This window comes from Pseudophryne corroboree, assembly GCF_028390025.1.
Source record: "Pseudophryne corroboree isolate aPseCor3 chromosome 3 unlocalized genomic scaffold, aPseCor3.hap2 SUPER_3_unloc_64, whole genome shotgun sequence".
Classification (NCBI taxonomy): Eukaryota; Metazoa; Chordata; class Amphibia; order Anura; family Myobatrachidae; genus Pseudophryne; species Pseudophryne corroboree.
The window spans coordinates 603,147-630,136 of record NW_026967557.1 but is presented as its reverse complement, the minus strand read 5'-3'; the positions used below and the strand labels follow the sequence as shown (position 1 = coordinate 630,136).

Genomic DNA, 26,990 nt, shown 5'->3' with positions numbered 1-26,990 from the left:
GGGTGATGACTGGAGAGGTGACTGGTGGGAATGGGACATTATACAGTAACACCAGGGGACGTGTCTGGGGGATGACAGGAGAGGTGACTGCTGGGAATGGGACATTATACAGTAACACCAGGGGACGTGTCTGGGGGATGACAGGAGAGGTGACTGCTGGGAATGGGACATTATACAGTAACACCAGGGGACGTGTCTGGGGGATGACAGGAGAGGTGACTGCTGGGAATGGGACATTATACAGTAACACCAGGGGGGGTGTCTGGGTGATGACTGGAGAGGTGACTGCTGGGAATGGGACATTATACAGTAACACCAGGGGATGTGTATGGGTGATGACTGGAGAGGTGACTGCTGGGAATGGGGCATTATACAGTAACACCAGGGGATGTGTCTGGGTGATGACTGGAGAGGTGACTGCTGGGAATGGGACATTATACAGTAACACCGGGGGATGTGTCTGGGTGATGACTGGAGAGGTGACTGCTGGGAATGGGACATTATACAGTAACACGGGGGATATGACTGGAGAGGTGACTGCTGGGAATGGGACATTATACAGTAACACCAGGGGATGTGTCTGGGTGATGACTGGAGAGGTGACTGCTGGGAATGGAACATTATACAGTAACACCAGGGGATGTGTCTGGGTGATGACTGGAGAGGTGACTGCTGGGAATGGGGCATTATACAGTAACACCAGGGGATGTGTCTGGGTGATGACTGGAGAGGTGACTGCTGGGAATGGGACATTATACAGTAACACCGGGGGATGTGTCTGGGTGATGACTGGAGAGGTGACTGCTGGGAATGGGACATTATACAGTAACACCAGGGGATGTGTCTGGGTGATGACTGGAGAGGTGACTGCTGGGAATGGGACATTATACAGTAACACCAGGGGATGTGTCTGGGAGATGACTGGAGAGGTGACTGCTGGGAATGGGACATTATACAGTAACACCAGGGGACGTGTCTGGGAGATGACTGGAGAGGTGACTGCTGGGAATGGTACATTATACAGTAACACCAGGGGACGTGTCTGGGTGATGACTGGAGAGGTGACTGCTGGGAATGGGACATTATACAGTAACACCAGGGGACGTGTCTGGGTGATGACTGGAGAGGTGACTGCTGGGAATGGGACATTATACAGTAACACCAGGGAACGTGTCTTGGTGATGACTGGATAGGTGACTGCTGGGAATGGGACATTATACAGTAACACCGGGGGATGTGTCTGGGTGATGACTGGAGAGGTGACTGCTGGGAATGGGACATTATACAGTAACACCAGGATGTGTCTGGGTGATGACTGGAGAGGTGACTGCCGGGAATGGGACATTATACAGTAACACCAGGGGACGTGACTGGGTGATGACTGGAGAGGTAACTGCTGGGAATGGTACATTATACAGTAACACCAGAGAACGTGTCTGGGTGATGACTGGAGAGGTGACTGCTGGGAATGGGGCATTATACAGTAACACCAGGGGACGTGTCTGGGTGATGACTGGAGAGGTGACTGCTGGGAATGGGACATTATACAGTAACACCGGGGGATGTGTCTAGGTGATGGCTGGAGAGGTGACTGCTGGGAATGGGACATTATACAGTAACACCGGGGGATGTGTCTAGGTGATGGCTGGAGAGGTGACTGCTGGGAATGGGACATTATACAGTAACACCAGGGGACGTGACTGGGTGATGACTGGAGAGGTAACTGCTGGGAATGGTACATTATACAGTAACACCAGAGAACGTGTCTGGGTGATGACTGGAGAGGTGACTGCTGGGAATGGGGCATTATACAGTAACACCAGGGGACGTGTCTGGGTGATGACTGGAGAGGTGACTGCTGGGAATGGGACATTATACAGTAACACCGGGGGATGTGTCTGGGTGATGGCTGGAGAGGTGACTGCTGGGAATGGGACATTATACAGTAACACCGGGGGATGTGTCTAGGTGATGGCTGGAGAGGTGACTGCTGGGAATGGGACATTATACAGTAACACCAGGGGATGTGTCTGGGTGATGACTGTATCACTGTGTGTGTCAGGTTCCTATAAGGTGTCAGGATGTCACTGTCTATGTCTCCATGCAGGTGGGGGAGTATATAGAGGAACACAGGGGTCTGTACAAGGACGTGATGATGGAGAATCACTGGCCCCTCACATCACTGGGTAAGAGGAGACTGTCATGTATTGTACAGGGGAGAGCAGGTATGGGGGCCCCCTATATACACACATCACCTGATAATCACATATATACACTGTACTCAGTCACTGTGTGTCTCCTACAGATGGGCCCAGTAACAGAGATACCCCAGAGAGATGTCCCTGTCCTCTGTATTCCCAGGATTGTACAGAGGAGAATCACAGGATCCCACAGGAAGATCAGGTAGGTGGGATTTAGGGTCTCACCAATATACCAAAGTGACTGTCACTATATGATCTGTAGAGGAGCTGTGTGTCTTATACACTGATATTATACTGTTTCACCTCAGTTTAATCTGACTGTATGCAAATGTAATTATAGTCTGTGTTTTTTTTGTTTGTTTTTTCTCTTGTGTCGTAGAGGATGCTTGGGTCCATATTAGTACCATGGGGTATAGACGGGTCCACCAGGAGCCATTGGCACTTTAAGAGTTTGAGAGTGTGGGCTGGCTCCTCCCTCTATGCCCCACCTACCAGACTCAGTTTAGAAAATGTGCCCGGAGGAGCCGGTCACAGCTAGGGGAGGGAGCTCTCCTGGGTTCTCTTAGGAAAAGTGTATTTTCTTTATTTCAGAGTTTATTTTTTTACAGGGAGGCTGCTGGTGACAGCCTCCTTGCAGGCGAGGGACTGAGAGGGGAGGAGTAGTGTCCGCCCTGCATGGTCCTGCCCCTGCTGACTGGACGTTGAGCTCCAGCGGGGTCTGATCACGTCCCGCTGCAGGGGAGCGCTCTCCCTGGCAGCCAGCTGCCACACCCTCAGGGAACTGAAGATGACGAGTGAGTCACTGTCCCCCCTCGCAAGCGGAAGGCTCAGCGGTACTGCGGTGAAGCCCTGGGCCAGCTTCGGATCCTAATCTGACCACAAGCAGCCTGTCGGGGGTCTGTGGATCCAGGCCAGCATAAATCCCTCCGGCCAGTATAATCTTCATTGAGCGGGAAGACAGCGCCATTGAGGGGGCGGAGATTCTCCTCAGAGCGGACCCAGCAGCGTTCAGCGCCATTTTCCTGCCAGTGGATGCCAGGTCTCTCCTGAATGACTCCAGCTATCTGTACGGTACCAGGGGGCTGTAGAAGGGGGGGGAGGCTGTATTATAGGCTGTCTCTCCTATTAAGGGGCACAGTCAGCGCTGGTTTGGGGTCTCCCTATACCTGTAATAGCGCTGTGTTTGGGTTGGCTCCAATCTCTGTGTCTCTCTGCCATTCTTGGGGGGAAACTCTGTCTTCCAGTACCCTGTGTGTATGTGGGGTGTTTGAGGGTGTGTGACAACATGTCCGGGGACACTGTTTCATATGCTGCAGAGGATTTGTCTTCCCAGGAAGATCCCATGCCATGTAATCAGGATTGCACTGTTTTAGCACAGATCCCAGCTAGAGAGCCAGAATGGTTAGCCTCTCTGAGGAGGACTATTTCCCAGATTTCTGATAGGGTTGCTAGGACTGAGCATGCCATTCAGGTCCTCCAGTCGTCTATGGTGGTGTGGACTGATTCTGCCTCCTCGGGGTCCCCTGCGGTTCATTCTCACAAACGTGCGCTGGCAATTATGCAGGATGACACGGACACCGACTCTGACGCTGTAGACGGTGACGGGGATGTGTTGAGGGGGACGGCATCACTTGCCAAGCGGGTGCAGGTGATGATTGAGGCTGTTAGGGATGTTGTACACATTTCAGACACAGCTCCGGAACAGGTGGAGGAGGCCTTCTTCACAGATAATAAGAAGCCCCCCCTCACCTTCCCGGCATCCAAGGAATTGAATGCTATCTTTGAAAAGGCATGGAAAACTCCAGAAAAGAAATTCCAGATTCCCAAGAGGGTCTTGGTGGCTTTTCCGTTCCCAGAGGAAGATAGAAAGAGATGGGAGTCCCCACCGATGGTCGACTCCTCTGTCTCCAGGCTGTCCAAACAGGTGGTATTACCGGTCCCGGGATCTACCACGTTAAAGGACCCGGCAGATCGCAAAGGTGGATGCTACACGGAAATCCATTTACACGGCTTCAGGGGCCATATTGCGGCCTACTATGGCCTGTGCTTGGATTGCTAAAGCTATTGCCAGGTGGTCAATCACTCTACAGGAGGAGTCATCTACGCTGGACAAAGGTGACGTTGATTTATTTTTACGTAATAATCAGGATTCTGCAGGGTTCCTGGTGGATTCCATGAAAGACCTGGGTTCCATGGCTGCGTGGATCTCCTCCATGTCCGTCTCGGCTCGCAGGGGTCTCTGGCTGCGCAACTGGTCTGCGGACGCGGAATCCAGGAAGTGTGTGGAGAGCCTACCATACAAAGGTCAGGCTCTCTTTGGGGAGGCGCTGGATGCGTGGATTACCACGGCTACCGCGGGTAAGTCTCCTTTTCTCCCCTCAGTTGCACCGGCTACGAAGAAACCTTTCTCGTATGTCCTAGAGTAGGCATTCCCAACCACGGTCCTCAAGGCACACCAACAGTGCAGGTTTTAGTGATATCCAGGCTGCAGCACAGATGGTTAAATCAAAATAACTGAGCTACTAATTAAGTCACTTGTGCTGAAGCCTGGATATCACTAAAACCTGCACTGTTGGTGTGCCTCGAGGACCGTGGTTGGGAATGCCTGTCCTAGAGGATGCTGGGGTCACCAAAAGAACCATGGGGTGTAGACGGGATCCGCAGGAGACATGGGCACTTTAAGACTTTTAAGGGGCATGACCTGGCTCCTTCCTCTGTATCCCTCTCCAGACTCAGTTTAGAATTGTGCCCAGTGAGACTGGATGTACTCCAGGGGAGCTCTACTGAGTTTCTCTGAAAAGACTTATGTTAGGTTTTTATGTTCAGGGAGGACTGCTGGCAACAGGCTCCCTGCTTCGTGGGACCTAGGGGAGAGAAGCAGAATCTCTTCCGTATAAGGGTGGTGTGTTTGGTGACGGCCTCACTGATTTAGACTCTACGGCTACCGCGGGTAAGTCGTCCTTTTTACCTAATGTTCCTGCGCAACAAAAGAAAACACACCACTATTAAATGCAGTCCTTTCGGCCCAATAAATACAGGAGAGGCCGAGGTTCCTCCTTCCTCGCTACTAGAGGTAGGGGAAGAGGTAAACGAGCACCCGCCTCATCGAGTTCCCAGGAGCAGAAGTCCTCCCTGGCTTCTGCCAAATCCACCACATGATGCTGGGACTCCCATAAGGGAACCCGCACCGGTGGGGGCACGTCTAAAGCTCTTCAGTCAGTTCTAGTTTCGCTCAGGCCTGGACCCGTGGGTTTTACAAATAGTGTCCCAAGGGTTCAAACTAGAGTTTCAAGACTTCCCCCTCGCCGTTTTTTTTTTTTCAAATTGGCCTTACCAGCTTCTCTTCTAGACAGGGAGGTGGTCTGCGGCACGATACAAAAGTTGTATCAAAACCAGGTTGTGATCCCGGTTCCCCTGTCACAACAGGGATAAGGCTTTTATTCAAGCCTATTCGTGGTCCTGAAGCCGGACGGTTCGGTCAGACCGATCCTAAACCTAAAATCTCTCAATTTCTACCTGAAGAAATTCAAGATGGAGTCTCTCCGAGTGGTGATCTCCAGTCTGGAGGAAGGGGATTTTATGGTGTCGTTGGACATAAAGGAGGGCCTACTTGCATGTTCCCATTTATCCTCCACATCAGGCTTACCTGAGGTTTGCAATTCAGGATTGTCATTACCAATTCCAGCCGTTGCCGTTTGGTCTGTCCACGGCTCCGAGGATTTTCACCAAGGTGATGGCGGAAATTATGTTTCTCCTCCGCAAGCAAGGAGTCACAATTATCCCGTACTTGGACGATCTCCCGATAAAAGCGAGATTAAGGGATCAGTTGGTACAGAACATTGCACTATCCCTGACAGTGCTTCAACAACATGGTTGAAGCACAGTTTATTTCCGACAACTTGGTTGGCGTTTTTGGGAATGATACTGGACACAGACCTGCAGAGTTTTTCTTCCAGTGGAAAAGGCTCTGAAGATTCAGGGTCTGGTCAAACTCATACTGAAACCAGCAACAGTCTCCATCCATCAATGCATTTGGTTGCTGGGGAAGATGGTTGCGGCCTACGAGGCCATTCGATTTGACAGGTTCCATGCCAGAGTTTTTCAGTGGGACCTGTTGGACAAGTGGTCCGGATCCCACTTCCACATGCACCGGAGGATAATCCTGTCTTCCAAGACCAGAATCTCACTCCTGTGGTGGCTGCACAGCTCTCACCTCCTAGAGGGGCGCAGGTTCGGGACCCAGGACTGGATCCTAGTGACCACGGATGCAAGTCTCCGAGGTTGGGGGGCAGTCACATAAGGGGAAAACTTCCAAGGAAAATGGTCAAGTCAGGAAACTTGACTCCACATCAACGTTCTGGAATTAAGAGCCATTTACAACGGCCTTCTACAAGCGGAACGTCTTCTTCGCACTCTGCCCGTACTGATCAAATCGGACAATGTCACAGCAGTAGCATACATAAACTGCCAGGGCAGAACAAAACGCAGAGCGGCGATGGCAGAAGCCACAAAGATTCTCCGCTGGGAGGAAAAGCATACAAGCGCTCTATCTGCGATATTCATTCCAGGAGTGGACAGCTGGGAAGCAGACTTCCTCAGCAGACACTATCTCCATCCAGGAGAGTGGGGCCTCCATCAAAAGGTCTTCACAGAAGTGACAAGTCTTTGGGGGGTTCCCCATATAGACATGATGGCGTCTCGTCTCAACTAGAAGCTTCAGAGGTATTGGTCCAGGGACCCTCAAGCAACAGCAGTGGATGCACTGGTGACACCGTGGGTGTTTCAGTCGGTGTATGTATTCCCTCCACTTCCTCTCATTCCAAAAGTTCTAAAGATCTTGTGAAGAACAAAAGTTCGAGCAGTCCTCCTGGTCCCAGACTGGCCAAGGAGGATTTGGTACCCGGATCTTCGGGCATTACTCGTAGAAGATCCCTGGCCTCTTCCTCTCCGCGAAGACCTGTTGCAGCAAGGGCCGTGCGTGTATCATGACTTACAGCGGCTACGTTTGACGGCATGGCGGTTGAACGCCTGATCCTAGCTCGCAAGGGTATTCCCAGCGAGGTTATTCCCACTCTTAATCAGGCCAGAAAAGGAGTTACGTTGAAACATTACCACCGTATTTGGAGAAAATATGTTTCTTGGTGTGAATCCAAGAAGGCTCCTACGGAGGAATTTCAGCAGGGGCGTTTTTTCCATTTTCTGCAAGCAGGTGTGGATGCGGGCCTAAAATTGGGCTCGATTAAGGTTCAGATTTCAGCCTTATCGGTTTTCTTTCAAAAACAATTGGCCTCCCTTCCGGAAGTTCAGACTTTCGTGAAGGGTGTGTTACACATCCAACCTCCATTTGTGGCACCATGGGACCTTAATGTGTTGTTGCAGTTCCTTCAATCACGTTGGTTTGAACCCTTAGGGAAGGTGGAATTGAAATTCCTCACTTGGAAAGTGGTCATCCTGTTGGCCTTGGCATCCACAAGGCGGGTGTCTGAGTTAGCGGCCTTGTCTCAAAAGAGCCCTTATTTGATCTTTCATGAATATAGAGCAGAGTTGAAAACTCGTCAACATTTTCTGCCGAAAGTGGTTTCATCTTTCCACATGAACCAAACGATTGTGGTGCCAGTGGCTACTGACTCTTTGGTTGAATCAAAGTCTCTGGATGTGGTCAGAGCTTTGAAAATTTATGTCGCCAGAACTGCTCCGATTAGGAAAACAGAGGCTCTGTTTGTCCTGTATGCTCCCAACAAGATTGGGTGTCCTGCTTCCAAGCAGACTATTGCACGCTGGATCTATAATACGATTCAGCAAGCTCATTCCACGGCAGGATTGCTGTTACCAAAATCGGTGAAGGCCCACTCTACTAGGAAGGTGGGTTCGTCCTGGGCGGCTGCCCGGGGAGTCTCGGCATTGCAACTTTGCCGAGCTGCTACTTGGTCGCCTGTCCCAGTGCGTACTGTATCTGCGGTATTCGTTGTGGTTACACAGTAGTTGTGTTTCACTTCTGTTCAGCATGTTGCTGAATTTTGTTCATGTCCGTTGACGTGTTCAGTTGAATGTCATGTTGTACGGCATGCTTAAGGCGTGAGCTGGTATGATGCTCACCATGGTTTAATAATTATTTTCCTCAAAATCTCCGTCTCTCTGGGCACAGTTCCTATACTGAGTCTGGAGGAGGGATATAGAGGGAGGAGCCAGGTCACGCCCCTTAAAAGTCTTAAAGTGCCCATGTCTCCTGCGGATCCCGTCTATACCCCATGGTTCTTTTGATGACCTCGGCATCGTCTACGGACTAAGAGAAAAGGATTTACCGGTAGGTATCAAAATCCTATTTTTTAATCTACCACGTCACAGTCCTTTTGGCCTGCGAGGCCTAGAAAGAATAAGCCTTCGAACACCTTCTTCAGAGGTGGTCGTGCCAAAGGAAAGAAACCTGCTCCCGCAGGTTCCCAGACCCAGAAGCCCGCTTCTGATATCCCTAGGTCCTCCGCATGACGGTGGACAGCTAGGCCTGGAGGAAGGTCAGGTGGGGGCTAGACTCTGGCAGTTCAGCCACGTCTGGGTGTCGTCTGGCCTGGACCCCAGGGTCCTGGATATAGTGTCCAGGGGGTACAGACTGGAGTTTCAAGATCCCCCGCCTCACCTTTTCTTCAGGTTGGGCTTGCCAGCCCTGCTGGCAGACAGGACAATTCTTTTGGAGGCCATCAGAAAATTGGTGGTGTCAGAGGTCCTTGTTCCTGTCCCACTTCAGCAGTGGAACAAGGGTTATTATTTGAACCTTTTTGTGGTACCGAAACCGGATGGTTCGGTACGGCCTATTCTAAACTTAAAATCTTTGAACCCTTATCTCAGGGAGTTCAAATTCAAGATGGCATCTGAGAGCTGTCATCTCAGGACTGTCGGAGGGGGAGTTTCTGGTGTCCCTGGACATCAAGGATGCTTACCTCCACATTCCAATTTGTACGCCGCATCAAGCATATCTCAGGTTTGCGCTGATGGACGATCATTATCAGTTCCAGGCGCTACCATTTGGCCTCTCCACAGCACTGAGGATCTTCATCAAGGTGATAGCGGAGATGATGGTTCTCCTCCGCAAACAGGGGGTGAACATAATTCCATATCTGGACGATCTCCTGATCAATGCGTTGTCCAGGGTGAGGTTGTTGCGTTACATCGCGCTCAGGAGGCACGGTTGGATCCTAAACCTTCCAAAGTCTCATCTGGAGCCGACAAAGAGGCTGTCTTTCCTGGGAATGATCCTCGACACGGAAGTGCAGAGGGTATTTCTGCCGGTGGATTAAGCGTTGGTGATTCAAGCAATGATCTGGGAGGTCCTAAAGCCTACCCGGGTATCTGTTCATCAATGCATACACTTTCTGGGGAAGATGGTTGCTGCCTACGAGGCTCTGCAGTACGGCAGGTTTCATGCTCGACTCTTTCAGCTGGACCTATTGGACCAGTGGTCGGGCTCTTACCTACACATGCACAAGAGGATACGCCTGTCTCCAAAAGCCAGGATTTCACTCCTCTGGTGGCTGCAACTTCCGCACCTTCTGGAAGGGAGAAGGTTCGGAATTCAAGACTGGATCCTTTTAACCACAGATGCAAGTCTAAGAGGTTGGGGAGCAGTCACTCTGGGGGAAACCTTTCAGGGACGATGGTCGGATCAAGAGTCACTTCTCCCAATAAACATCCTGGAACTCAGGGCCGTTTACAACGCCCTTCTGCAAGCAGCACACCTTTTACGGGATCGGGCTGTTCAGGTGCAGTCGGACAATGTGACCACAGTGGCCTACATAAACCGACAAGGCGGAATGAAGAGCAGCGCTGCCATGTCAGAGGTGTCAAAAATCCTCATCTGGGCAAAAAGGCACGCGGTGGCGATATCGGCAATCTTCATTCCGGTCGTAGACAACTGGGAAGCAGACTTCCTCAGCAGACACGATCTCCATCCAGGGGAGTGGGGCCTCCATCCGAAGGTGTTCGAGGAGGTAACCGGTTGGTGGGGGGTTCCCCACATATACATGATGGCCTCACGCCTCAACAAGAAGCTTCGGAGGTACTGTTCCAGGTCAAGAGACCGACAGGCAGTGGTGGTGGACGCACTGGTAACACCGTGGGTGTTTAAGTCAGTGTATGTTTTCCCTCCACTTCCTCTGATACCAAAGGTTCTTCAGTTTTGTGAGAAGAACAAAGGTTGAGGCTATCCTCATTGCTCTGGACTGGCCAAGGAGGGCTTGGTACGCGGATCTGCTGGATCTTCTGCTGGAAGATCCACGGCCTTTACCTCTTCGGGAGGATCTGCTTCTGCAGGGGCCGTTCGCTTATCAAGACTTACCGCGGCTACGTTTGACTGCATGGCAGTTGAACGCCAGATCTTAGCTCGGAAAGGTATCCTGAGTGAGGTCATTCCTACCCTGATACAGGCCAGGAAGGGGGTAACGTCTAAACATTACCATCGCATTTGGAAGAAATATATTTCTTGGTGTGAGGCCAAGAAGTTTCCGGCGGTGGAGTTTTAACTTGGACGTTTTCTCCTTTTCCTGCAAGCTGGGGTGGATATGGGACTGAGCCTGGGCTCCATCAAGGTCCAGATCTCTGCTTTGTCCATCTTCTTCCAAAAACAATTGGCTGTTCTTCCTGAGGTTCAGACCTTTTTGAAAGGGGTTCTGCACATCCAGCATCCCTTTGTGGCTCCTATGGCTCCATGGGATCTTGATGTGGTGTGGCAGTTCCTGCAATCTAGTTGGTTTGAGCCTCTACAGGAGGCTGACCTCAAGTTTCTCACATGGAAGGCGGTCACCTTGTTGGCCTTGGCTTCTGCACAACTCGTGTCGGAATTGGGGGCTTTATCTTGTAAAAGCCCCTATCTGATCTTCCATGAAGACAGGGCGGAACTTAGGACTCATGCACAGTTCCACCAAAGGTTGTGTCGGCTTTCCACATCAACCAACCTATTGTGGTGCCAGTGGCTACTGACTCAATTACTTCAAAGGCCTTGGATGTAGGGAGGACTTTGAAGATTTACGTGAAGAGGACGGCTCGTCATAGGAAAAGTGACTCTCTGTTTGTCCTCTATGATCCAAAAAAAATTCGATTTCCTGCTGGATCAGGTTCACTATCCAGTATGCTTATTCCACGGCAGGATTGCCGTGTCCGAGATCTGTAAAGGCCCACTCTACTCGTAAAGTGGGCTCTTCCTGGGCGGCTGCCCGGGGTATCTCGGCGGTACAACTCTGCCAAGCAGCTACTTGGTCTGGGTCGAACACGTTTTGCCAAGTTTTACAAGTCCGATACTTTGGCCTCTGATGACCTCAAGTTTGGTCAAGCAGTGTTGCAGGAGCCTCCGCTCTCCCTCCCGTACTGGGAGCTTTGGTACATCCCCATGCTACTATTATGGACCTCAGCATCCTCTAGGACGTAAGAGAAAATAGGATTTTGGTTACCTACCGGTAAATCCTTTTCTCGTAGTCCGTAGAAGATGCTGGGCATTGGTTTTATGGTTCAGTGTTACCTGGTTCCTAGGTAAATTCTGCGTTGTTTATTATTTCAGCTGTTGCTGAAGTTGTTCCGGCATGTTGTCCGGATTATCCTGTTTGTGTGAGCTGGTATAAATCTCGCCACTATCTGTGTAATGCCTTCTCTCTAAGTATGTTGTCTCCTCGGGTACAGTTTCTAGACTGAGTCTGGTAGGAGGGGCATAGAGGGAGGAGCCAGCCCACACTCTTAAACTCGTAAAGTGCCAATGGCTCCTGGTGGACCCGTCTATACCCCTTGGTACTAATATGGACCCCAGCATCCTCTATGGACTACGAGAAAAGGATTTACCGGTAGGTAACCAAAATCCTATTTTTTTAGGTAGAACATCTGTCTTATATTAAAACAGAAGATACAGAGGGAGAAGAAGAGACGTATGTGACTGTTATAAAAGAAGAAGATATAGACGGAGAAGAGGAGACATATGTGACTGATATAAAGGCAGAAGATATAGAGGGAGAAGAGGAGACGTATGTGACTGATATAAAGACAGAAGATATAGAGGGAGAAGAAGAGACATATGTGACTGATATAAAGGCAGAAGATACAGAGGGAGAAGAAGAGACGTATGTGACTGATATAAAGGCAGAAGATACAGAGGGAGAAGAAGAGACGTATGTGACTGATATGAAGGCAGAAGATACAGAGGGAGAAGAAGAGATGTATGTGACTGATATAAAGGCAGAAGATACAGAGGGAGAAGAAGAGACATATGTGACTGATATAAAGGCAGAAGATATAGAGGGAGAAGAAGAGACGTATGTGACTGATATGAAGGCAGAAGATATAGAGGGAGAAGAAGAGACGTATGTGAGGGGTGATCAGCAGTGTAAGGAGGAGGAGATCCCTACAGATATCAGCACAGGTGAGTAATAAACACTTATTACAGAAGTCACATATTCTCATTGCTCAGTCACTACAGCAATCTCTTATCCTACACCCTCCTCTGCCATCAGCCCTGTTCTCAGTTGGGTGTTTCTAACACAAGGCTATCCATGACAAATATCACATGTAGAGAGTTATTACACACAGCACTATAATGTTATTAAAAGTAACAAACAGAAGTTTATTAGTGATTATAAATGTGTATATACGTATGTATATAATATAATTGGTATTGTTTTTTGTGGAGTGCCTAATTTATATGCATTTTGTTAGATGATGCAGGTATGAAATGTTTCCTGCTATACTGTAGACCTGAGCTCACCAAATACAATTCGTATAAGATTTAGAAATAATATGAAATTTGAATCTAGAACTTCAAGTAAAACAGAGTAAAAGCTTATCACAAGTACATATTTGTATAATCATAAGGCAAGCGTTTTGCACTTGTTGTCACCCTTGCATGGGCGGGCTTGTTCTTATCCACTCCAATTCACTCTAAATCCAAATTGCGTGTCACCCAATGCGTTTTGTCAATAGTGACTTCTTCAGGGGTGTTTTCTGTTAAAGGCTTTATCCTCAAATATCAATTGTGCAGACTTGAAATAATTGTGTAACCTTCAGACGGTAATTGTGGACTTGTTCATGATGAACACATTCCTAATTACTTGTGAATAATAGTTCCTGCTCTGTGCAGTTCTGAGGTTATGACTTTAGGGAATGTAATGGTCAGATCAAATATTGCTCAATCTAAGGTCTCCCAGTAGCCTTACTACATACATAAATGTGTCTTGCATTACTATTTTAACTAACAATAATAAACAGTGGAGTTTTAGTTCATGTATTGCTCAGTGCATTTAAGCCTGCAGCCCCCGACAAGGGACCCCGCTATACTGCAGGTCCTACTCTATTGCTCAAAATAATTACCATAAAAACAGCTATCACATTAGTGTAAAACTTTAGGTTTGCTCTCAGCATCGGAACATTTGCCGAAAGGCTTGGATTGGTTTTCAGATCATCAGCTGACGTGCCACCACATCTCACGTGGCCCTCCAATTCACCAGATCTGGGACTGTGGGACTGTTTGGCTGGGTCCGGCATTGTACTGTTGGTGCAGTTCCTGATGCGTTTGGAACGATTGGTGGTTGCTAGGGGTCCTAAATGCCTGTGGTCCTGATTTGTCATGATCTACTTTTGCCCACTGTCCCACAGCTGAGATTCTTGGTGTCCATGCTTCTTCCACTGTAGATGGATACTACTCACTGTCTACAAGGGATCACCAACAAACAAATGCCGGTCTCTGCCAAAACCAATGGCTCCCTTATGCCAGTCGTATCACGTGCATGACCTATGGTCCCATCTGAAAAAGAAACAATATCTCAACAAATTTGCGTTGTATCAATACCTCAGACATTCACAATGATCATCCAGTAGTTTGTGTCACCATCTACACACATGTGCACGTCCCATGTCGTTGTACTTCTATATATTTTGGTAAAGCAGCACTCCTCAAGAAGACCTGAAGTTGATATTAAAGAATCAATAGCTGGTGCCCTCCAAACCAGGCTGCATCAGCTGGTGTAACGTAATGTAGAATCCATACAAGGAGGCACTCAGAATAAATAGACCAGGCAGGTTTAGTGTACCAACGTTTCTATTCGCAGCATTTTCGTTAGGGTGCAGAACACAAGAGACATACAACCACTCACCTAATATACCCGGTGGAACCGTCCATGTCGCCATCCGTTGCGCGCTCCAGCACATCAAAGTGACGTCATCTGACGCACGCTACGTCCGGGTACACGGAGAGAACCTCGTCCACGTGACCAATAGTAACCAATGAGGAGAAAAGTATCAAGTAACCTGCCAACAAAACAGTGTAACAACACCGATCAAATTCTATCCTCTTAGATATATATATCTCTCTCCGGCAGGGACCACAGGTTATCCATAGGATAACATTGGGATATGATGACGTGACAGCGGATTTGCAACAAACTGTCAAAGCTTTCAGCCTCCCAGCATGCAACGGGCCTGTCCATATATCCCCGCCTCCTGGCTCAGGCAAATCGGCTTCTTGTTTGGTGCGGCAGGAGCCGGATCATGGTCAGAGGGCTGATGTTTAGCAGCCATAAGTTTTCTTATTTTATTTTTATATGAGTGATCTTTCTAAAAAACATCTTATACGCACCTCAGAGTCGCTCCAACAACTCCCCGCCGGGTCGCGACAACGCTTTCCCATGTGTACAGTGAGGCAGGCACAGGTTCTGGTAAACCTTCATGGGCTACTTTGCACAGACATTATCCAATGTAGCTGAACAGTTTATACCAGCTCCTATACCGTGATAGGTTTCACTATTAACCCTTACATGCAACATTCATTCTGAGGTTTATACACCTAGGGAATTGTCAGCCTCTCAAAAAAGCAGGCTGAAACGCTAGTGGTACGTAAATCACATAGACATGATACAACATCTTCACAGTCTACACATGTTTTAGATGAGGACTCGTTGGAGGATGAGGACTCATTGCACTTCAGAAGGTCTCAGCTCAGTGGACATATCTGAGCTAATTAGTGCTATGTAAGCCATTCTATCCTCAGAAGAGGCAGCAGAGCCTGTGTTAAAAAACTAAGGCAACTGTGTTTAAACATCCCAAAACAGCTGATGGAAATTTTGGGTTACGCCCAGTAGGAAATTAGTATTCCAGGAAATGGAATTGCAATTATCCTCGTCCAGCTGGGGACTGTTTAAAAAAAAAAAAAAGGGAGATGGCTCCCAAAGTAGATTCGCAGGTCTTAGATTGGTGCGAAAATCGACATTACTTTTGTTTTCAACATCAATAAATGATGTCACTGGTTGTGTGGCCTGACTGGAAAGGCAGCAGGAAGCAGGATAAAGGAGCTCCTGCTTATATAGGTCCTTTCTGCCTTTTACAGCTGTTCTACGGGCTCTTTCGGGCCCTTTCTTGCCCCTCTGTGTGTTTTGTAGGTTGCGGAGCCGGGGAGCCATTCATTTGGCTTTTGCAGGTTGTAGCGTACTCCCGGATCCTAAGCCGCGGACTGAAGTTGTGCAGTGATCCCACCACGGACCAGACCTCAGTGAGGTAGCGCTGCTACTCACCAAGGGCTGTGCGCCCTGTCCACTCTTGTGCCTAGCCGTGCTGTTGGAGTCATGTGGAGAGGCTGACTGGGGATCAGCGGTGACCGCGGCTGGAGACACAGAGCGGAGCTGCTCTCCCGGCATCTGATGCGGTGCATACTACGGGGATTGGTGGCCTCAGCAGGGACGCGTCAGTTTAGTCAGCTCACCTGCCCGCAGCCTGCCTTCTCCTACTGTCCGGCCGTTGAAGCCCTGAGTCGTGGCAGCGGGGAATACATGGAGTGCTTGCCTGTCATCACTCCAGCAGTGTCCTGGCATCTCCCCTCTCCTCCTAACCCATGGTGCTACGGGGGAATCTGGCGGAGCTTTGAATTATAGAGAACATACACGTGGGGTTCCTATGCATCCAGATACGCTACCCTGCGCTTCTGCATCCTAGTACCCTCTCCTGCCTTATTACTGACCTGGTTCACCCACCATAGCCGGCCAGTTTCTTCTGATTTGGGCTTCCCTGCCAGAAGTGGCCATCTTGAAAACTATAGAAGTATAGCCACATGCCCTCCTGAAACCAGCCGCTTCTCTGGGAGCTACAGACACTGACAGCCCATGATCAGTGCCCTTCACTACAGCCTCAGTGATTTCCGGCAGGAACTTCTGCCGCTGCGGCCCTACCTGGGCAGTAAAAGTGGTCGCCTGAACTGCTTTTATTATTATTATTATTATTATTATTGCCTGGCCTCCACTCCTGCTCTGTTGACTCCCTCTAGTGGCAGACTGTGCTGACTACATCCTCCATACTGTTTGACTTCTTCAATACTTCTGCTATGGCCTCCTGACCTTGTTCTCTAATCTCCATAATGTTATGCTGATGAATGGTCAGAACTGGAAAATCATCTCATAAGAAAGCTAAACCCATTGTTTAAACTCGTTGTTTAAACCCATGGCTAGCCAGGTGGGCTCTCTTCTTCTCTCGGTTCTCCTTCAAACTCTTTAACCGCCCAGGAACCTTATATCGAAGAGCAGATGCACTATCTCGTTATTTTCAAACGAATGATTCACTCAACTCCTCTGAGAAACAATTTATTCTGAATCCGGCTTCATTTGCTCCAGCTCGTACTGTTCGGGCTGTAACACACTGGCCGGTTTCTCCCGGCTGGCAAAAAGCCAGACAAACTTTGTCCGGCTTTTTGCCATCCGGGAGAAACCGGCAGAGTCTGTCACACAGGACGGCTTTGAGCCGTGTGTAATGCTGTGCGCATGTGCAGCATTAGACACGGCTTGGGAAAAAGGCGTTGTGTGTGAAAGCTCCCCTTCACACACACACGGTTCACTGACTGCAAAGACGGCCCGGCAGCCGGACCTTCCAGTGGATAGTTCCGGCTGCAACCCAGCAGCCAGGCCGGGGCCGTGCAGTGTGAAGGGACCCTACCCCTCGCACTGTTAATTACAATACCGGCACAGGAAAAAGCCGGATGCTTTTTCCCGGCCGGCAAAAGCCGGCTCGTGTGTTTTAGCCCTTCCTCTACCTCCTCCGGGGAGAACTTTTGTAGCACCAAAATTTTGCAGGAAATTGCTTACGTGGGCTCATTCTTCATCTTTCATGCGTCATGCCAGTGGTCTTAAGACTCTCGGGTTCATTCAGCGATTCTACTGGTAGCCTCATCTTAAAACGGATGTCTTTGAATTTGTAGCAGCCTTTTCCAAGTGTGTTCAACATAAAAGTCCACGAACATCTACCTCGGGTCTTCTTCATCCACTTCCAATACCTCTAAAGCCTTGGACTCACATCTCTATGGATTTCATAACTGATTTGCCAGTCTCCATAGGGCACAACACCATTTGGGTCATTTGTGGAATGATTTTCGAAGATGGCTCACTTCATACCCCTCACCGGTCTTCCCTCTGCTCCTCAGCTATCCAAATTGTTTTTCTCATAGATTTTTCATTTGCTTGGCCTTCCACAGGAAATAGTTTCTGATCAGGGTCCTCAATTCCTCGCCAAGTTCTGGAAAGCTCTCAGCTCTGTTCTAGGAATCAAGTTGAACTTCTCTTCAGCCTACCATCCCCAGACTGACTGACAGACTGAGAGAGTCGACCAAGATCTGGAAACTTTCTTATGGATGTTCATGTCCCCTGCTCAGGAAGACTGGATGGATTACCTCCCATTTGCTGAGTTTGCATACAATAACCTATATCATTCTTCTACCAATTCCACTCCTTTCTTCATTAACTATAGTTTTCATCCACGAGTTCCTTCCTTCTAATCTCTCCCACCTCTTGAGGTTCCTGCTGCTGAATCTGCTCTTCGTCATATCACTAAGATTTGGAGACAAATTTATAAGGCGCTACTTAAGACTTCCCAGAAATAAAAGACTTACGCTGATCGGAAACATAGGGCTGTTCCTAGTCTCAAAGTGGGAGATCGTGTTTGGATATCCACCAGAAACCTCAGACTCAAAGTTCCTACCAAAAAGTTTGCTCCAAGATTCATCGTTCCGTATCCTATTAAAAGAGTGTTGAATCCTGTTTCTTACAAGGTGAAACTGCCTCCCTATTTTAAAATTCCCAATGCCTTCCACGTTTCTCTGCTAAAGCCTCTTGTACTAAATCTTTTTCGGGCAGCTTTCCCTTAACCTCCCAGGGTTCAAGCTGCTCAAAATGAGGAATTCGAGGTTCATAAGTTTCTTGACTTCCGCAAGAGGTATGGTCGTGTCCAGTATCTCATAGATTGGAGAGGATATGGTCCGGAGGAAAGATCTTGGGTGGCTGCAGAGGATGTTCATGCTCCAAGACTGAGTTGCGCCTTTCATTCCAAGAATCCCACTAAGCAGCGTGGGTGTTCGGAGACCACCCTAAAAAGGGGGGTACTGTCAGCATCCGGAATCTTACCACTGGTTCTGGTCCCTGTGGCCTTCCTCTTAGCTTGCTGGTGTCGCTGCGATGGATAGGCACTACAGCAGCAAGGTCCTCTGGTGCGGCTGCCGGGTGTCTGGAGGCCAGGGTCCGGGTCCTAGGGAGCGGAGCATGGCAGCCGAAGGTGTCTGTTTCCAAGTGTCCTGTTACTGGAGTGCTGCGTCTGGGAGGCTGAGGCCAGAGGTATTGGCTTTGTGCTGGTTTCACATGTGTCCTCTGTGCAGGGAGCCACCATGTTGGAGACCAATCCCAGTCAATAGGTATCCCAGTTCGCGTCCAGCCAATCCGGTACAGGCTTCCCTTATAAAAAGGGGTTGATGCTTAGCTATGTTGCCAGTACTTCAAGTTACTTGCTGCTGTAAGGTGCCCTGCGCTCTGGCTCCCAGGTTAACCCCTGGTATCCTGGTTCTGTTATGTCCGCCTGTTGGTCAGTTCTGTTATTGCAGTCCTTTGCTCCCAGTCCACCTACTCTTGCGATTTAACCGCTGGGTCCTCTATCTGGTAGAGGGTCTCCGTTTGCTGATGGTGCTCACAGCGATACGCTCTTCGTCAGTGTTTAAAAATCACAAGTCATCTCTTCATTCCATGTTCTTCAGCATAATTTGCAAATCACAAGTCACTTCATTCAGTATTTTTCAGCGTCGGTTACAAGTCATGAACCTTTCGTCTTTCAGAATTCACTCAGACTTCTCTCCTAGTCGTTGTGTATGATTGAGGTCTCATTAAAACTGAATTCCTCTTTCTTCAGTGTATCGTTCTCGGTCATTGTCCTCATTGCCTACCCCTCTACATCTTCGGGCCTAAGTGTTCAATCCATGAGTAAGAACTACATTCAGCCACATCGTTTCCTTCCTTTGCCGATAGCTGCTCCCTCAGTCAATTATCAGTCATCAGATCCCCAACTCAGGCCAAGCGTGACATGGAAGAAGGGGAATTCCTGGTTTCTTTGGATATTAAGGATGCGTATCTTCACATCCCAATATGGCTGCCTCTTCAGGTTTACCTCATGTTTGCACTGCAGCACAGTCACTACCAGGCCTTGCCTTTTGGTCTCTCAACTGCACTGAGGGTATTATCAGGGGTGATGGCAGAGATGTTGCTACAACTCCGCAAGCAGGAAGTGAACATCATTCCATACTTGGACGATCTCCTCATAATGGCTATATTCAGAGCACAGTTGATGGAAAAGATCAGCCTTCCAACACGACTACTCACGGATCATGGGTGGATTCTCAATCTGCAGAAATCCCACCTAGAACCTACGCAGAGGCTTCAGTTCCTGGTAATGATACTGGACACGATGTCTCAGAAGGTGTTCCTTCCTATGGACGAGGCAAAGATAATTCAGACTATGGTATGTTCCATTTTGAAGCTGAACAAAATCTTGGTACATCTTTGCATAAGCTTACTGGGAAAGATGATGGCCTCCTACGACGCAATTCAGTACGGAAGATTCCATGCATGACCATTCCAGCTGGATCTGCTGGACAAATGGTCTGGGTCACATCTACACATGCGCCAGATGATATGCCTTTCACCAAACGCCAGGATTTCCCTCTTATGGTGGTTGCTGATCTCCCTCCTGGAGGGTCGACACTTCGGAATTCAGGATTGGATTCTGTTGACAACGGATGCAAGCCTCCATTGTTGGGGTGCAGTGACCCTAGGGGCTCGGTTCCAATGAAGGTGGTCTGATCAAGAGGCTTCCCTTCCGATAAATGTTTTGGAACTCAGGATGATTTACAATGCCCTTCTGCTGACCTCTATGTCCTACAGTATCAGGCCATACAGGTATTGTCAGAAAACGCACCAACTGTGGTGTACATAAACCAATAAGGAGGTCCAAACAGCAGAGCTGCAATGAGGGAGGTGTCACAGATACTCCTCTGGGTGGAGCGGAATTCCAAGGCCATTTCCGCCGTATTAATTCCGTGAGTAGACAATTGGGGAGCAGATTTCCTTAGTAGACACGATCTGCACCTGGGGAAATGGGTTCTCTACCCGCAAGTGTTACAGCAGATATTTCATTGGTGGGGCTGCCTGCAAATTGACTTGTTGGTTTCTCAGCTCACCAAGAAGCTCCTGCGCTACTGTTCTGGGACGAGGGATCCACAGGCCGTAGCAGTGGATGCTCTGGCGACACCGTGGATTTACCAGTTGGTGTACTTGTTTCCTCCAGTTCCTCTAATTCCAAGAGTTCTCAAAGGATTTAAAGGGCAGGGTTCATGTAATTCTGATTGCCCCATACTGGCCCTGCAGGACTTGGTATGTAGACAATCTAGCCTTATTACTCGTAGGCCCCTGGCCTCTGCCACTTCAGGATGATCATCTTACACAAGGGCCGTTAGTCTATCCAGACTTACCACGGCTACGTTTGATGCAATGGAAGTATATTGGGAGGATTTTTGCCAGGAAAGAGATTCCGGGCAAGGTTATCTCGACTGTGCTCCAAGCTGGCCAGATGGTCGCATTGAAACATAACCATCGCATATGGAAGAAATGTGTCTCTTGGTGTGAGGGTCAACAGTATTCTGCTGTGGATTTTCATCTGGGACATTTCTTGCACTTCCTGCAGGCTGTTGTGGATGTGGGCCTACATTTAGGCTCCATAAAAGTTCAAATCTCAGACTTATCTTTTTCTTCCAGGGAACAATTGGCTGTTCTCTCAGTGGTCCAGATGTTCTTGACAGGTGTCCTTTATATTCGACCACCCTTTGTGCCTCCCAGAGCGCCGTGAGTTCTCAATTTGGTTCTGGCCTTTCTCCAATCGGTTTGATTTAACCTTTCCACAAGGTGGACATGGAGTATTTGACATGGCAGGCTATCATGTTGTTGGCCTTGGCCTTGGTGAGGCGTGTTTTGGAATTAGGGGCCTTATCCTGTAAGAGTCCTTCTCTGGTGTTTCATGAGGATAGAGCTGTGCTCAAAACTCGCTAGACATTCTTGCCTAAGGTGCTGTCAGCATTTCATATTAATTGGCCGATGGTGGTTCTGGTTGTCACTGGCACGTCTGTTACACCAATGTCCTTGGACGTGGTTTGGGCTTTGGAGATTTATGTCAAGAGGCCAGCTCGTCTTAAAATCAGACTTGCTTTTTGTTCTCTGATGCTTCAAAGATTGGTTGTCCTCCTTCGAAACAGTCTATTGCATGTTGGATCAGGCTTACGATCCAACAGGCTCACTCTTCGGCGGCTTTGCCGCTGCCTAGGTCTGTTCAGGCCCACTCCACACGGTCAGTGGGTTCTTCCTAGGTGGCTGCCCGGGGTGTCTCGGCTTTGCAGTTATGCTGGGCAGCTACTTGGTTGGGTTCGAACACGCTGTAAAGTTTTAAAGGTTCAACACCTTGGCAACTGAGGACTTTCAGTTTGGTCAATCAGTTTTGATTGGGTCTCGGCACTCTCCCACCCGGTTTGGAGTTTTGGAACTTCCCCATGGTACTAAGACCAACCCAGTATCCCCTTGGACATTAGAGAAAATAGGATTTTAATATCTACCGGTAAACCCTTTTTTTCATAGTCCATAGGGGATACTGGGCACCCGCCTCTGTGCTTTGATATTTTCCAGCAAGAGTTGTTCTTGTGTGTTGTATTTTTGGTCTGCTTTTGCTGTCCCTATTTTCAAATTGGGTTTAGTGTTGCTATCCTCTTGTTATGTTGTGTGCTGGTTCGTTCTCTCACCACTTTCTTGTCCCTTTTCCTCCTTTCAAAGTATGTCCGTCTCCTCGGGCACAGTTTTCCTAGACTGATTCTACAGGAGGGGCTTAGAAGGGGGGAGCCAGCACACTCTCTGAAGAAGTTTTAAAGTGCCAGGCTCCAATGAACCCCATCTATACCCCATGGTACTAAGACCATCCCAGTATCCCCTACAGACTAAGAGAAAAGGATTTACCGGTAGGTATTAATATCCTATGTTTTCAGAATAGCAGGGCCATCCTCGGTTGAAGGTATCACTGCGAAGGCGCCGTTTCGCATTACAATAACCTTAGTAGGAAATACCCATTTGTATTGTACATTTCCTTGGGTGGAATAGATGCCTTTTGGCCAGCATCTCCCGAGAAATATCAGGAAATATCTGCAGATTATCAGGCACTCAGCTGTGGATGAGGAAGGCAAAGCAGCCTGTAGAATGCATTCTTTAATATGAAAAAACGAGATTTATGGTAAGAACTTACCTTTGTTAAATCTCTTTCTGCGAGGTACACTAGGCTCCACAAGGATTGGACAATGGAGTGTAGAGTAGGATCTTGATCTGAAGCACCAACAGGCTCAAAGCTTGACTGTTCCCAAGAAGCACAGCGCCGCCTCCTCTATAACCCCGCCCCTCCGCACAGGAGCTCAGTTTTCAGTTTACCAGCCCAATGCAGTAGCAGGATAAGAGATGACAATCATTAGTAGCCACATACACCACACTCTCACGACAGGAGAAGTGTCAGCGGCTAATGCCATACCAACCCAAAGAAGCTAAGTGTGTCAGGGTGGGCGCCTTGTAGAGCCCAGTGTACCTCGCAGAGAGATTTAACAAAGGTAAGTTCTTACCATAAATCTCGTTTTCTGCTGCGGGGTACACTGGGATTGGACAATGGGGATGTCCTAAAGCAGTTCCTTTGAACCCGGCATCCAAAGGAGGCATCCTGGGAAGCGGCAGTATCGAAGGCATAGAACCTTATGAACGTGTTCACCGAGGACTACGTAGCCGCCTTGCACAATTGTTCAAGGATCGCACCACGGCGGGCCGCCCAAGAGGGTCCCACAGACCGAGTAGAATGGGCAGTAATGTGAGCAGGAGCTGACAGACCAGCCTTCACATAAGCATGTGCAATCACCATTCTAATCCATCTGGGCAAAGTCTGCTTGTGAGCAGGCCAGCCACGTTTGTGAAATCCAAACAATACAAAGAATCAGATTTCCTAATGGAAGCAGTTCTCTTCACATAGATACGGAGAGCCAGTACCACATCCAAAGACCGCTCTTTGGGAGACAAGTCAGGAGAGACAAGGGCAGGAACCACAATCTCCTGATAGGTAAATATCCGGGATGAGTCCTAAGGACCGCCCGGTCACGGTGAAATATCAGATGAGGTGAGTTACAAGACAAAGCACCCAAATCTGACACCCTTCTAGCTGAGGCAATAGCCAGCAGAAACACCACCTTAAGGGAAAGCCACTTAAGATCAGCTGAACCAAGAGGCTCAAATGGAGGTTCTTTTGCATGCCTCCAAAACCACCAACAAGTCCCAAGGAGCCACAGGCGAGACATAGGGAGGTTGGATACGCAACACACCCTGAGTAAATCTATGAACATCAGGCAAAGTTGCAATCTTTCTCTGAAACCACACCGACAAGGCAAAAATATGAACCTTTAGGGAGGCCAGCCACAAGCCTAAGTCTAGGCCTTGCTGAAGGAAAGCAAAAAGCTGTGCTGTACTAAATTTGGAAGCGTCATGATTGTTAGATGCGCACCAAACAAAGTAAGAATGCCAGACCCTATGGTAAATCCGAGCAGAAGCCGGTTTCTGGGCCCGCAACATAGTTTTAATGACCGCATCAGAAAACCCTTTAGCCCTCAAGATGGAAGCTTCAAGAGCCACGCCGTCAAAGACGGGCCCTGGTAGACACATGGGCCCTGAACGAGGAGGTCTGGGTGTTGTGGAAGTAGTATTGGAAGCTCTGACGAGAGGCCCTGTAGGTCTGAGAACCAATGTCGTCTGGGCCACGCTGGAGCTATGAGAAGCAGGATTCCTGCTTGAACCTCCGAATCACTCTGGGCAGAAGTGACACTGGAGAGAACACGTACGGTAACCGAAACTTCCATGGCACCGCCAGCGCATCCACAAATGCTGCTTGAGGATCCCTTGTCCTTGCTCCGAAGACCGGAACCTTGTGATTGTGTCGAGACGCCATCGGATCCACGTCTCGAAGGCCCCACCTTTCCACTAGGAGTTGAAACACTTCTGGATGGAGGCCCCACTCTCCGGCGGGTACGTCCTGACGACTGAGAGTCCGCTTCCCAATTCAGGACTCCCGGAATGAATATTGCCGGTAGATGGCGTTTCGCCCATTGAAGAATCCGTGATACTTCCTTCATTGCCATGTGGCTTCGAGTGCCGCCTTGATGATTTATGTATGCCACTGTGTGGTGGCGTTGTCCAACTGTATCTGAACAGGACGGTTCTGTATCAAGTGCTGGGCTAGGTTCAACGAGTTGAAGACCGCCCGCAATTCCAGAATGTTGATCGGAAGGAGAGACTCCTCCTTTGTCCACCGTCCCTGAAGGGAGTGTTGCTCCAACACCGCGCCCCAACCCCTCAGACTGGCCTCCGTTGTCAACAGTACCCAGTTGGGTATCCAGAAGGGACGGCCCCTGCCCAGTTGTTGGTCCTGGAGCCACCAGTACAGCGACAGACGGACCTCCGGAGTTGAGGAGATCATGTGAGATCTGATCCAGTGAGGCAGGCCGTCCCACTTGGCCAGAATCAGCCTCTGGAGGTGGCGAGAATGAAATTGAGCATACTCCACCATGTCGAATGCTGACACCATGAGGCCCAACACCTGCATTGCCGAATGAATCGACACTTGCGGACGAGAGAGGAAGCAACGAATCCTGTCCTGAAGTTTCAGGACCTTCTCCTGAGACAAGAACAACCGCTGGATGTGAGTGTCCAATAGCGCTCACAGATGCACTGAGCAGGGATCAGGGAGGATTTCTTCTAGTTGATGAGCCACCCGTGGGCTTGTAGAAACCGGATCGTCAAATCTAGGTGACGTAGGAGAATGTCTGGGGAATTTGCCAGGATCAACAGGTCATCTAGATACGGTAGGATCCTGACACCTTGACGATGGAGTACCGCCGCCATGGCCGCCATAACCTTGGTGAAGACTCGTGGAGCCGTTGTTGAACCAAAGGGTAATGCCCGAAACTGGTAGTGGAGGTTGCCAACCGCAAATCTCGGGTATTGTTGATGTGACTCCAAGGCCAGAACTATAGAGCAAAGTGTTTCCATACGGAACTTGGAGACTCTCACAAACTTGTTCAGGGCCTTGAGGTTGAGAATGGGCCGGGAGGACCCATTCGGTTTCGGAACTAGGAATAGCGGAGAATAGTACCCCTGACCTCTCTGAGCAAGAGGCACCTGTACTACGACTCCTGAGTCCAGGAGGGTCTGTACCACTGAATGTAGGGTCTTTGCCTTTACTTGGTCCGAAGGGACGTCTGTCAGGTAAAATCGATGAGGGGGACGGTTTTTGAAGGCTATGGCGTAACCGTGAGTAATGACTTCCCGTACCCAGGCATCTGAAGTGGTCCTCAACCACTCCCTGGTATACCCTAGAAGCCAGCCCCCCACCCTGGTAATCCCCAGAGGGAGGCCTGCCCCGTCATGCGGCAGGCTTATCAGTCTTGGAAGCTGGCTGACGGGCAGCCCAGGCTCTTTTGGGCTTTGGCTTACCGGGTTTGGAAGTGCGGGCCTGCTTGTGGTACGCCTGACCTTTTGCTTTAGCTGAAGGACGGAAGGGACGATAGGAAGTACTCTTAGCCTTCGGTACAGAAAGAGCAGTATTAGGCAGACACGCAGTTTTTGGCAGTAGCCAAATCAGCCACTATCTTGTGTAAGTCGTCTCCGAATAGGATATCTCCCTTGAAAGGGAGTACTTGCAGGGTTTTTCTAGAATTCAGATCCACAGACCAGGATCTCAGCCACAAATCCGGCGCACCAGGAAAGATGTAGTAGAAATCTTGGCTGCCAGAATGCCGACATCAGAAGCCGCCTCTTTAATATACAGAGAAGCTGTGACAATATACGACAAGCATTGTCTAGCATGGTCAGAAGAGATTTCAGCTTCTAACTCCTGGGCCCACGCAATAATAGCTTTTGCAGCCCATGTTGCTGCAATAGTGGGCTGCTGTGCAGCACCCGTGAGGGTGTTAATCGCTTTTAGACAACCTTCCACACGTTTGTCTGTAGGCTCCTTAAGAGACGTGATGGTAGTGACCGGTAGAGCTGAGGAGACCACCATCCGCGTCACATGTGAGTCCACTGGAGGAGGGTTCTCCCAATTTTTAGTCCGCTCTTGAGCCAGGGAATAGCGAGCAAGAAGCTTCTTGTGAGGTACAAACTTCTTTCCTGGGTTCTCCCAGGATTCCTGACGTATATCAACCAGGTGATCAGAGTGAGGTAAAACTTGTTTAACCACCTTCTGACGCTTGAATCTATCTGGTTTCTTAGGAGGGACAGATGGCTCGAGATCATCTGTAATCTGTAAAATTACTCTAATGGCCTCCAAGAGATCAGGAACATCCACTTGTGAGCCAGTATAACAAGCAGTATTATCAGAATCTGTGGGGTCTGTGTAAACGCCATCTTCATCAGA

General features: G+C 49.1%; 2 protein-coding genes across 3 annotated transcripts in view; one reads left to right on the top strand and one right to left on the bottom strand.

Moving 5' to 3' along the window:
* Positions 1-26,990, bottom strand: part of LOC134984566 (oocyte zinc finger protein XlCOF6-like) — a 191,900-nt gene that overhangs the window by 59,678 nt on the left and 105,232 nt on the right. The window lies entirely within an intron of this gene.
* LOC134984570 (oocyte zinc finger protein XlCOF7.1-like) overlaps positions 9,188-26,990 on the top strand; it is a 326,662-nt gene continuing 308,859 nt past the window's right edge. The window contains exons 1-3 of the mRNA XM_063950127.1: positions 9,188-9,472; positions 12,051-12,199; positions 26,559-26,647. Of these exons, the coding sequence (XP_063806197.1) occupies positions 9,188-9,472; positions 12,051-12,199; positions 26,559-26,647 (523 nt within the window). The remainder of the gene's footprint in view (positions 9,473-12,050; positions 12,200-26,558; positions 26,648-26,990) is intronic.